Genomic DNA, 13110 nt, shown 5'->3' with positions numbered 1-13110 from the left:
CCAGTGCAGCCATCCCTGGCCGTCCTCTGGGGCCACGGTTATAACCCAGTGCAGAGGGTGCCTCTCAGGACACTGTGCCTAGAACAAGAAGCCACCCACACTTAGGGGCTTCATGCTTCAGAGGGAGGCCACAGTTTGAGGTGGCCACACGGGTGTGGGGGTCCTAGGGTCTGGGTTGGCACTTCTGAGTGTGGATGCTGAACAGGACTCCCCGGCCTTCCAAGGAAAACACACCATGGGGCCAGCCCGTTTGTTCTCTGTACACATCTATATTTAGCGCTGAGTAATTTAGGTATTTGTAAGCCCAACCAAGGGCAGTTTTCCCTGAGTTGGATATTTTGTGGCTGCTTTGAAGCTCTCTGCTGAATCAGAGCCCTCTGGAAACCCACACGTGGGCTCTGTGCTCCCAGAACAGACACACTCAGGCCTTTTCTGACCCAAAAAGGGGCTGGATGTCTGCCGGAAGGGACAGGGAGCCAGGCAGTGTGGAAGGGTTTTTTTTTTTTTTTCCTAATTGAGACTTATGGAGGTCACTTTTGATTCATATGCAGTTACAACAAATCAGAGAAAGTTCGTGTATCACTCGCTGTTTCCCCAGGGGTAGCATTTGTGGAAATATGGCCAATATCACAACCAGAACATCGACACTGATACCATCCACCTACCTTATCCCATTGCCACAGTTCTACTTGTGTGTTTGTATGAAATTCTGTGCAAGGTTATCACATGTGCAGGGGCAAGAACCCACGGCCACCTTCAGGGCAGTCCACGTGTCCAGCGCCACGAGGAGCCCCCTCCTGCCAACACCTACACTCCCACCCCCCACAATCACAAATCTATGCTCCATCCCAACAGTTCCATCATCTCAAAGGTGTTCTATAAATGGAAGCACACATGACGTAACCTCTGGGGATTGGCTTTTTTCACTCAACATAACTGGCTGGAGATCCACTCGAGGTGCTGTGGGTATCAGCAGCATGTGTTTGGTTTTGTTTTTTTATTGCTAAATAGAATATGTTTTTGAAAATCTGAAACCTGGGGCGCCCGACTGGGTCAGTCAGAAGAGCATGCAACTCTTGATCTCAGGGTTGTGAGTTCGAGCCCCACACTGGGTGTAGAGATTATTTAAATAAATAATTGAAACTGAAAGGAAGGGAGGGAGGCAGAGAGAAAACCTGAAACCTGCCTTTACTCTGCAGCTCCCTGGCTCTGGTGGCCACGAGGCAGACTGTGCACGCTGCACCATGACAGAGCACAGAGTGCTGCTTGTTACCAACTGTCTTCCCAGACTCCTGACCTCAGGCCCTGACGCCCGTGCAGGTCCTCCTGGGAGTTTCCTCAGCCTGGACGCTGTAGACATCAGGGTGGGTCATCCTCTGGGGGGGCCCTGAGCATGGTGGGGACTGAGCAGCATCCCTGGCCCCCACCCCTCGGTGCTGGGAGCACCCCTGGTCATGGAGCTCAGCATCCTCAGAGGGGCAGGATCGCCCATGTTAGAACCCTTATGCTAGACCTCACTAAATGAAGACCTCAGGGAAAGTAGAATTTTCATCACCTTAAGGAACAGGGGGAAAATGTGCACAGCTGATTTATGAAAATAAATTAAGACCCCTCATACACTGCTGGTGTGCATTGTAAAATGGTGCAGCCGTTCTGGAAAACAGCTTCGCATTTTCTCTAAAACTTGAACATGCAGTTACATCCCTCAGCGTTTATCTCAAAGAAATAAAGCCTTGTGTTTGCACACAAATCTGCGCACGATTTATGGCAGCTGAATCCGTGAGAGCCAAAAGGTAGAACTACTGCACTGCGGCCGGTCCAGGTGGGGAACACTGCTCGGCAGAGAGCTAGCGATGAATGTAGCAGCCTGGATGTGTTGCCAGAGGATCGGGCCCCGCGGGGAGAATGCCAACCCATAAAGGTTATGGCCATTCGGTTCCACTTATACACCATTCCCCAAATGACCGAAGTTTGGAAAAGGAAAACATATCAGTGGTCGCCGGGGCCTGGGGGTGGGTTGGGGCAGGAGGGATCCTGTGGATGGAGGCGCCACGGTCCTCCCAGCCGTGATGCTGACTGCAGTTTTGTAAGACGTTTTCATGGGGAAAACCGGGCAAAGGGCACACGGGCTCTGTTATTTCCTATAACTGCATGTGCATCTCCAGGCATCTCAGCAGTTTAAATTTAATTTAATTTAATTAATTAGTTTATTTATTTTATTTATGATAGTCATACAGAGAGAGAGAGAGAGAGAGCCAGAGACATAGGCAGAGGGAGAAGCAGGCTCCGTGCACCGGGAGCCTGACGTGGGATTCGATCCCAGGTCTCCAGGATCGTGCCCTGGGCCAAAGGCAGGTGCCAAACCACTGCGCCACCCAGGGATCCCCTAAATTTAATTTTAAAATAAATTAATAAAAATATTTGGGAAAGAAAATAGGTCAACCCAAACCATGGCAAAGCCAGAATCATTGGAGCAATAAAGGATCGGTCTTCTCGGTGAGCAAGCAGGTGGGGAGGCACTCGGACCTGCCCTGCGTGAACTGCTAGGCGTGACACCCATTTCCTGAAGGTGCAGGGGAGCGAACAGGCCACCGGGTGTTCTCTGGTCGATAAAAGCAGCAAGCACTCCCCTCCACAGAGCGAGGGTCCTGGGAGAATTGGCGGAGGGCTCCTTGGGGTTCAGGAAGAAGGCTTATCCAGAATCGTTTGCCTGTGCTGTGTGGTTGCTCTGAGCACACCATCTACACTCAAGGAGCGTCCAAATTCATGTCCACAGAACCTCGGAACAGGGACCTTAACTGGAAATAGGGTCTTTGTAAATGCAATTAATCAAGAAGAGATGATACTGGATGAACGTGTCCTTATGAGAAGGCCATGTGAGGACAGGTAGAGACTGAGTGTTGTGGCCACAGCCAAGGGACGCCAAGGACCGTGGCCAAAGCAGCCACTGGAAGAGGCAGGAAGGACCCTCCCTGGACCCTCTAAGGGGGAGCCCAGCCCTGCCCCCACCTGGATCTCAGCTAAGCTCCAGAATGTGGGAAAACAAATTTCTGCTGCTTTCAGCCCCTTAGTCTGTGGTCATTTGTCCCAGCCACGTCAGCAAGTCAGAAAGCTCTGGAAAACCTGCAAAACCAAGTGGGCTCCCTTTGCTCACTGGTGACCCCCTTCCCACCCCCAGAAGCCTCTCCCATGCCAGAGGCAGGAGCCAGCGCTTCGTGCTCCTGCCCTGCCCCAGGCAGCCTCCTGTGGGAGCCCGGGTCATGCTGCTTGGCTGCGTCCCAGGGACGGCTGGGCCTGGGGTGGGAAGTCAGAACCAGCCACCCACACAGGCAGGAGCCACGGGCTTCCCCCTCAGCTTGGTTCTCAGAGAAGTGCCTGGCACGTGGGGGGCTATTCTCCGGGACAGTTTGCTGGGCACATGAGCTCACTGATGAAGGAAGGGATGCCAGATGCAGGACGCACAGCACACAGGTGCTTCCCAGGTGACCTGCCTTTGTCCACAGCCAGAGTCTCACCCGGACGACTCTGCCCCAGGGAACTTAGCCGTATCTGGGCACATCTGTGGCCATCACAACTGGGACATCCTGGCATCGAAGGGTGACACCCCCAGAGAGTGACCCTGCTCAGTGTCAGTGGCACTGGGGGGCCATGGAACAGGGCAGGGGTCAGCAACTGTGTCCCCATGAGTCCGTTCTGAGTCATCCACGTGTCGATTACTGTCCTGAAATGCTTGGTGGTCACATCCAGGGAGCACTTACCCCCAACCAGCACAGGACAGGGACTGTGGGAGACAGCTCGACTGAGCCTCCCACCACCCCCACCTCAACCAGGGACATGGCCACTGCTGCTCAGGTCCAGGCCTAGGGCTTCACGAGCCAGCTCATGTCCTCTGCTTCCCCCCGCAGCTCTCTGAACAACAGGGGCCCAGAGCTGATGGCAGACAATGTCAGCCACTAACAACATAGCCCAGGCCCGGAAGCTGGTGGAGCAGCTCCGCATCGAAGCTGGCATCGAGCGCATCAAGGTGAGCTGGTCGGACGTGGGTGGAGGAGGGAAGAGACCCCATGCACCGAGGTCCGGCTCAAGAGCAGGGGCTGCGTGCCAGCCGTGCCCCTTGCTGTGCGACCCTGGGCTACTCCCTAACCTCTCTGGGCCTCCCTTTTCTCAATGGAAAGACCCAGCTGATACAAAAAACTGTGTCCTGAGCTGTTGCAACCACCCGACATGCCACAGTGCCTTGTCACTGCAGTGGGACCAGAGGCAGGGCCAAGCCCACCCCCAGCTCTTGGAGTCCTTCCCTCAAGGGCCCCAGAGAAGGCTTTCTTGTCTCCCGCCCGCTGGTCTGCCAGGCTCAGCCTGGCGCCCTGTTGCAGCAGATGCAGACAGAAGCTAGAGACGTGGTCCAGAGAAGGGAGGACCCAGGGCTCTTTGCCGGCTGCTTTCTTCACTTCTGCGTTGTTTGGATTTTTTGAAATAAGTGTGTTTGCTTTTTATGCTAAAAAAAGAAAAAGGACAAGCAGTTCCCGCTCACAGACACTTAACCCATCAGGGACCAGAGACCCAAAAACAAAGTACATTAGTACTCGGTTGGGCCGTTGGTTCTGCAGGGGCCAGCGGTCTAGTCGTGGCCTCGTCACATGAGGAAGGCCTCATCACCCCCGTGTCCACTCAATAAAGGATGTTGAGGCACCTCCAACAGGTGGTTCCCCCAGTTCTCATGCGGCCGGGAGACTCCCTGGAGAGACCCAGGTGGTTTCTGCATCTGCCCTGGCCCCTCTCTGGCTACCCCTGGGGCCAGTCAAGGCTCCCCGGAGAAGCAGGGCACTAGGACGTGCAGAGAGAGAGCAAGGGGTATTTTTAAGGAACTGGCTCACACGACCATGGGGGCTGGCAAGTCAGAAACCCGCAGGGCAGGCTGGAGACCCAGGGCAGGGTTGACACTGCAGATTGAATCCCCAAGGCCACTTGGAGGCAGACTCCCTTTCCCGGTAAGGCCTTCAACTGATTGTATGTGGCCCACCCGCATTTAGAGGCTCATCTCTCTACTCAAAGTCAACCAATTTAAATGTTAATCTCATATAAGAATGACCTTCCCAGTGATATCTAGACTGGTGTTTGGCCAAATACTTTGGTACTGTGTCCCGGCCAAGTGGACAAATAAAATCAAACATCAACCCCACAGAGTTGTTCAGATGTTGATTTTCTGAGCACCTGCCACTCCCTGGTCCCTGCTGGGGGCAGCCCAGCTCCCAGACAGACTCACACCTGACCGATAGCCCGGTGCATGGGAGTGGGAAGCAGTGCGCCTCCAGCCCAGCGGGCGGGTAGGAGGGCTCCTGCAGCCCCCCGAGTCGGTGGGGGTGGCTCCCATGAGGTGTCTCAATGTTCCAGAACTCTGAGCATTCAAAGCATTCCTTCGGGCTGAAGAAAGAGAAAGCCTTGAAAACCTCGGTTGAAGTGGTTTTACTGTAGCGAGCCGGTTTGGCCCCAGCCCTGGCGGAGAGCGTGATTCATCCCACCCCGTTTGATGTTCTGGAGGAGTCCCCGCCGCCCCTTTGAACGTCGTCGGGAGGAGGGGAGCAGGACGGGGCCCACCCTCCCCACCCCAGTCCCGCCTGAGGCGACCCGAACCACAAACATCGGCACATCTGAAAGGCCAGCGGGCCATGGCCTGGCGAGGGGCAGGGAGGCGGGCACGGCTGTGGCCCGGCCCTCTGGGCAGGGCCTTCCTGTTGATGCCGGGGGTGCGAGCAGGGGGCCACATGCCCAAGCCACAGCATCAGTTATTTCCAGGGTCCAGGGGCTATTTTTGTCGTTTTGGAGGCTTGCTTTCCAAATACAACTCTAGAAACCAAGCTCCACAGGCTCATCCAAGGCGGCGGCCCTGGGAGCGGCCAACAGGCACAGGACAGTAGCAATTGTCACTGTCTGTGGGCAGGAGTGTCCCCAGGATGAACCCAGAGGCCAGCCTGCAGACTGGGCAGCCCTGGGGACGAAGTTGGGTGGCCTTGGCATTCAGGGGAACAGGGAGGGCCCCAGACCACAGACCCAAGGAAGGTTCTCACCCCTGCCTGTCTTACCCTCTCACGCCCACGCAGCTCCTCCTCTTGTCACCTTGCAGGTGGGAGAGCAGGGGCCCGAGCTCCTCTGACAGTTCCCGCCATGGGAGAGGAGACCCAGGGTCCCCTTCAACCAGGCCCAGGACCCCTGCACCCCAGCACCCAGCCCCCACCCCAGCCTGGCAGGGAGCGGAGTGGGCCGGTGCCTACCACACACCTGGATGCATACCCTGGAGGGGGGTGTGCAGGCCTGGGCCGTGCTCTCTGCTGTGATGTCCCTGTGTTGACCTTCCCAGGGGCTGAGTGGCCCCTCCCTGCATCTCCCCCTTCTCTTCTGGGGACCCCCATGCAGGTGGCCCTAGGTGTCAACTCCCTCACCCAGGTCACTGGGCCCCAGCCAGCTCTGGCTGCACCTCTGAGGTTCAGACATGCTCTTCCTGGGCCCTCCTGTCTCGGGTGGGAATGGAGTCTTGGTCTGAATCCTAAAGAGGCCTCCGTCTCTCCCTGACCTTTTTGTCCAAAATCTGGGCTATTCCTGCTAAAGGAGACTCGGTCTCTTCTTTGATCTTTTTAAAATTGTGGTAAAACACACCTAACATAAAACTAATCACCAGCAGCGATGGCACATTCGTGTTTTGCAACCACCACCTCTATCTTGTTCCAGAACATTCTATTACCCCAAAAAGAAGCCCCATCCCTTCCCCACCCCACCCCCGCCAGCCCAGACCCACCCGAGCCCCCTTCCCATCTGTGGAGGAGCCCGTCCTGGATGTGTCACACATGTGGACGCCCACCCGGTGGGGCCTCCTGTGTCTGGTTCCCTCCCTGAGCGTCATGGGCTTGGGTCCATCCCTGGGGCAGCGTGTGGGCGCCTTGGGTGTCTGCATTCACCTGTGGGTGGACGTTGGTTCCTGCCTTGGCTGTGGCGGATGTGCGTGTGGCAGCCGCCCTTACCTGTCCTCTCTCGTCCTTCTGCCCACACGCAGGTGTCCAAAGCCTCGTCGGAACTCATGAGCTACTGCGAGCAGCACGCCCGGAATGACCCCCTCCTGGTCGGAGTCCCCGCCTCCGAGAATCCCTTTAAGGACAAGAAGCCCTGTATTATTCTGTAGCCTTGTTTTCTGGTGTGTCCCTCCCTCTGTCTCTCTCAGCTAGGGCCTCATTCACTACACAGTCAAGCAAAACATTTCAAGTCCCAAAACTTCCAGTTCCCAAAGAAATGCGAACAGCCCCCACGGCGGATGGGGTAAAATGTGTCCCCCGGCCTTAGGTGGATTCTCGAGCCCAGCAGCGCCGCCCTCCCAGGCCCGGCCGGAAGACGCTGGGGGTGCCGCTGCTGCTTCCCATCAGGAACAGCAGAAATGCCCAAGTGATGTGCTAACAATTTTCTGAAACTTGGTTGCCGTTTGGGTTGCGGTCCAGAGCGGCGCCGGGCCGGGAGAAGGGAAGGAGGTGGGTGACCTGGCCACTGCCCCGTGCGCCCTGGCGGGTGGGGATTCTCGCACAATTGGCTATTTGTGCAAAGACTGGTGCCAGGCCGACGCTGCAGTGCGTTTACTGTTTCTTCTGTGCTCAGCAGACTAGAAGTGGGTAGTGGGGGAAGGGCACAGCGGCGTGTTTTGGAAACAGGTCCCCTCTCCGTTTAAACAATTGTTGTTCCACACCCCGGAGCCCCGAGCTCAGCGGCTGAGCCCGCAGCCACACATTGTGTAGAATGCGCCCGCGGATTTTAGAGGCCAGGAGGGAGGCTTTGTCTGTGGAGCGTGCCCTGCGTGGCCAAGTGTCGCCCTGCTGTGTGGCACTTGTGTGGCGTTTCTGTGGCACGCATCACCCGACAGCCCCGCTGCGGCCCCCCGCCCTTTCCTGGGACCCCACCCCACAGGGAAGCGGATTTCCAGCAACCTGCCCTGGTCACTGGAACGGTCAGCTGTGTTCTGTTTTGTTTTGAGCACGAAACGGCCATTTGGGCAGTTAGAAGCTGTGGTCGTATTTGGCTTTGCCGGGTTGTCGTGTTGTGTTTTGTTTTTTTCCACTTTTTGCGCGTCGCCATGGCCATTTTGCACACAGGAGTGCAGCCCGGGGAGGCCCTGCTTGACAGGTCAAAAGGCGTGAAGCTCCAGAAAGCAGCTGCAGGGCCTCGGGGTGAGATGCGTAACCCAGACAGCTCCTGGCTCTTCCCTCCCGTGGATTTTTCTTGATCACTCAGCTCCTGTGACAGTTGACCTGGACAGTTAAGGGAGCAGGAGGCAGAGGGAGGACCCCGTGCCCACCTGTCCCCCACCTGCCCCTGCGCCCTTGCACCCGTGTGCCCTGCACCAAGAGGGCCCACACCTTACAGGCCAGGAGCTGGGTCCTCGTGCCAACCTCAAGGCTCCTGCTCCCCCCACCGAGCCCCTGCAAGTGCCAAGGCCCAGATCCCACCAGCATTAAGGTTTGGGGATGAGAGGGATGTGTCCCTGTGCCAGCGGGTGACATCCCCATGCGGGCTGGCTCCCCCAGGGTGCAGGCTGCGGGGCCCAGCCTTGCTCCTCGGCTCCCAGCTCTCTCCGGCTGGTCCGGGAGCACCGGGGGCTTTGGGGAGCCCAGTTTCCCCAAACCTGCCGTTGGATGGGGAAGCTGCGAGGGCCCGATGCCCTGGCCACTCTCACTGGGTGGGGAGTCAGCCTCTCGCTGTCCCCAGTAGAGCAGCAAGACGGAACAAAACCCGTTCGCTCAGCGGGGGGCCGGGGCTCCGGCGGGATCCACCCCGAGACTCAACACTCGAGGGGCAGTTGGCAGAGCAAGCCCTGTCCGGCCACTTCTGTGAAAGAAGCCTTAATCCCCGGAGCCCGCCTTCCCTCGCGTCCCCACCATCCCGGGCTGGTCCTGGGTCGCGGGTCCCCAGCAAGGCCCTGGTTTCAATCCGCCCCCTGCCCGCCAGCTGTGCCGCGTCCAGCCCCACCCAGTGTCCCTACCGGGTGGCCCCAAAACCTAGCTCAGGGCTCAGCCGGCAGCGCCCCAGCCCTGAATGAACTCGAACTCGAGTCAGAGCCCCGGGGCCAAGCAGTGTGGGTAAACCAGGCCCAGAGAGGGTGAGGAGGCACGTGGCCACCCCTGCCCAGCTGCCTCCCCAGGGGCCCCAGCCTCGACCCCCGGGGGTGGCCGTCAGCAGAGGTCCACCTTGGGTGTCTTTCTAGCTGAGGAAAAGACCCCTCCTTTCTTCCTTCTAGAGTAAATCCCAGTGTCCGTAGTGTAGACCCCCGAGCGCCATGCACACGCGACAGCGTTTCCTGCCTGTGCTTCCCCGCGAGTGTCCCGCATGAAACATGGTGTGCGCGGTGCCTTCGGGAGCTAGCAGAGGTGGCAAGGGGCCTGGGGGGACCAGTGTCTCTAGGCCACATCACGGGGGGGAAACTAAGGGCACACCCCCCAAAAATACAGGGCTCCTACAGCCTGCCTGGGTGTCCCTCCCCCACTCCAGGAAGGAGCTAGAATGTGCACCCCTCCCCACAGGTGACTCCCAGGCCAAGGATTGAGTGACTAGGGGGTGACCTCTGGCCCCGGGGATGTGAACCGCTGGCGGCAGAAGGTGCTGCCCTTCTTCCTATGACTCTGGCCCACGTGTCCCCACTGCATCCCCACCGTGTCCCTGCGTCCCCACCGCGTCCCCAGCCGCGTCCGTCCGGGCGCCGGGCCTCCAGGCAGCTCGTCCATCTCTGCGCCGCCCGGCCCCTCTCAGCTCTGGGGGCAGGAAAGGCCATCAGCCCGCCCCGAGGGCGAGTGACCAGGGCCAGTTTCCGGGCCAAGATGAGGCCACCAACGGTCACTCGTCCGTCAAGAACACTTACAAAAAGCCAGCCTGCCACGGAGTCTCCGGGAAAGAAGCCATATGTCGGACACTCCACCCTCCTCCTTCTCTGTCCGTGGAAACCATTGCCAAACATTGCAAAGACCGGTTCCGGTTCGCAGAAGCCATCTGTGGTTCTAGCAGGTTCTATCCCACCTCCATTTGGATGTTCCGTGGCTTTTATTTCTGATTTAAAAAAAAAAAATGACAACAGAAACAATTCCAGGTGTGCCACACCCACTTTCTTGCAGTGTTTTAATATTGTGTGGAATTGTTAATACAGAGTGAACTAATCCCCAGTACAAAGACTCCCTGGTCCTTGTCTCTGTGCCCACCGCCCGGGGCGGGGGGGGGGGGGGGGGGCGGCGCCAGTGGTGAGGGGCGGCCCCACAGAGCGGCCCTCAGCTTCGGTGGGCGGTGGGCGTTCCAGTTTCCAGTTGGAAAACGGGGAGGGGCACCTGGGGGCCTCAGTCGGTGAAGCATCTGCCTTCGGCTCAGGTCATGATCCCAGGGTCCTGGGGTCGCGTCTTGCGTGGGGCTCCCTGCTCAGTGGGGAATCTGCTTCTCCCTCTGCTCTGTGCCCCCACTCATGCTCTCTCTCTCTCAATAAAATTTTAAAAAAGGAAACTTTGGGGAGCCCCGTGTGAGGATCGGCAGGCCTGAGCCCCTGTGCCCCTCGGCTCGAGATTGCCTGTGTCTGGCCCGACCTGCGGGAAAGTGCTTCGTGCTCCTGAGGACTTGGAGAGCTCCAGGCCCGGTGCCACCTGCCTCCAGTCACCCAGGGGCTACCGTTGGCCACCAGAGACCCCAGGGGAGAAGCCGAATGAGCCGTGGTCTGACTCCGACCAGACCGTGGAAAGAGTTCAGTTTACTAACAAATCTGTCAATGAGAGGTTCTGACCTCCCAGCAGAGAATGTTCTCTGTGTAAAACACTTACAGATTCGGCTACATAAAAATTACCCACTTTGTGTCAAAAAGTATAAGATCAGAAGTCAGTTCAAAAACCCAAACATATGGGATCCCTGGGTGGCACAGTGGTTTAGCACCTGCCTTTGGCCCAGGGCGCGATCCTGGAGACCCGGGATTGAATCCCACGTCAGGCTCCTGGTGCATGGAGCCTGCTTCTCCCTCTGCCTATGTCTCTGCCTCTCTCTCTCTTTCTCTCTCTCTCTCTGTGTGACTATCATAAATAAATAAAAAATTAAAAAAAAAAAACCCAAACATAGAATTACCACCTAATGCAACAACCCCACCAATGGCTGTGCACACAGAAGGACCTGGAGCAGGTGCTTGCACACTCGTGGGTGTTCACAGCAGCATGATTCACAACACCCAGGAGGGTCCATTAGCAGGTGAAGGATACACACAGTCCTGTCCATCCACACCCGGGATACGATCCACCCTCAGGAAGGAAGGAACCCCGACACCTGCCCCCATGTGGACGGACCCCGAGGACACCAGGCTCAGGGAAGGGACCCAGACCCAGAAGGACGCCTCCTGCAGGACCCCACTCCTAGGAGGTCCCCAGAGGAGGCCCGTCCACAGAGACAGAGAGGAGGTGGTGGGAGCCAGGGGTGGGGGGCAGGAGTCAGTTCTTCCTGGGGACGGGGTCTCTGTGTGGGGAGATGGAAGGTTCTGGAGATGGGGGGATGGGGGGGGTGCATGGCAGGGTGAGTGTGCTTTGTGCCCTGAGCTGTGCACCTAGAGACGGTTATGAAGGGGAATCTCCTGTTATGTGTATTTTACCACAAAAAATAAAACACACACAGCCTTGCCCAACATCCACCTGACTGGCTGAAAGGTAAGGCAGGTATTGCCGAGAGTGTGGAGTGGCCTGGTCCCTTGGCACTGGCCTCTGGCGGGGACATGCTGGGGCCACCCCAGGAAGAGCCCTGGTGGCTTTGCTCCTGGACCTTCACCTGACAGGGATCACACCTTTGTCACCAAAGGTCTCGGGAGGAATGTTCAGAGAAGCTTTTCTCATAATACTCAAAACCTGGAAACATCCCAGGTATTCAGCAGCAGGTGAATGGATCCACAGGCTGGGGTCCCGTTGTGCCCCGAATCCCGCTGAGCAGGTGAGGGATCCTCTGCCCCCTGCCCCCGTGCAGCGGCCTGGCGGGCTCAGCCCCAGCACCCGGGAGGATGGCCGCGTGCTTCCGGGGACCCGACAACCAGTGGGCAGGCCTCCCCCAAGGAGTCACAGCCCCTTCTCCAGAGCCTGAGACTGCCCCACCTCCCATGGATAAGGAACCCCGCGGGTGACAGGTAGTTAAATACCTGCAGCTGGGGGGGCTCCCTGGGCGCAGCGTCCTCACAAGAAGCCGAGAAGGGCAGGAGTTAGGCCTAGAGGCTGTGCACCATGATTCCAGCCTGGGAAAGTTCTGGGCCAGGTACAGCCTCGGAGACCTGAACAATTGAGGCTGGGAAAGGGCGGGAGGGATGAGCAGGGAGCGCAGGGGTCCCTTCGGGCAGTGACGCCCGCCGCAGGGTGCCGTCACGGCACATTTGAAAAAACCGAACAACCTATGCTCCTGGAGCGAATGCTGGGCGCAGTGCACGGTGCCGGCACCCAGGCCCCCGACGCAGGGCTGGCGTCGCTGGCAGGCAGGGTGCATCCAGACGGGCACACCTTGTCCCCCCAAACCCAAAGCCCAGTAGGCACTGCGCCTCCCGAAAGGTGGAAGGAGGGCCAGACAGCACCCCTGAGCCCGCTGGGAGGAAAGGCCCCGCGCCGCCGTCGGGCACCTGGTCTTCCCCAAGGCGCGAGCCCCCCCTCCACTCTGCGGGCTTCTTTCCTGGCCACAGACACGCAAGCACCTTGCAGTTTGGGAGCCTCACCTCCCGGTCTGACCCACACACACTGGGGAGACAGGCAGCTCCCGCGCTCGCCCGCTCGGGGGGGGGGGGGGGGGGGTCTCCTGCACCGAACAGCACCAGCGCGGGCACCTGGGGGCACCTGGGGGCCCTCCCCACGCCTCAGGTTTGCACACTCCCACCCAGGGGCCCCTCCTTCCCAGACAGCGTGGGTGCCAGAGCTTCCGGGGCTACTGTGGCCAAGGACGGGGTGGGGGGTGCCTCGAAACAGCAGGCATTTATGCTCTCGCGCCCTGCAGGCTCCAGGGGAGGAGCCTTCCCGCCTCCTGCAGCTCTGGTGGCTCCTGGCGGCCTCTGTGTCCCTTGGCGGGGGGACACCTCATCCCGTCTCTGCCTCGTCACCAGGC

At 58.6% G+C, this 13110-nt stretch overlaps 1 protein-coding gene across 1 annotated transcript in view; it reads left to right on the top strand.

The window, feature by feature from the left end:
• GNG7 (G protein subunit gamma 7) overlaps nucleotides 1-10187 on the top strand; it is a 121117-nt gene extending 110930 nt beyond the window's left edge. The window contains exons 3-4 of the mRNA XM_041762564.1: nucleotides 3906-4024; nucleotides 7046-10187. Coding sequence (XP_041618498.1) covers nucleotides 3944-4024; nucleotides 7046-7171 — 207 coding nt within the window. The 5' untranslated portion in view covers nucleotides 3906-3943 and the 3' untranslated portion in view covers nucleotides 7172-10187. The remainder of the gene's footprint in view (nucleotides 1-3905; nucleotides 4025-7045) is intronic.
• The last annotated feature ends 2923 nt before the right edge of the window (nucleotides 10188-13110 follow it).

This window comes from Vulpes lagopus, chromosome 7 (assembly GCF_018345385.1).
Source record: "Vulpes lagopus strain Blue_001 chromosome 7, ASM1834538v1, whole genome shotgun sequence".
Taxonomy (NCBI): domain Eukaryota; kingdom Metazoa; phylum Chordata; class Mammalia; order Carnivora; family Canidae; genus Vulpes; species Vulpes lagopus.
Note: the sequence above shows the minus strand (reverse complement) of the source record. Positions and strands in the feature narration are given on the sequence as shown.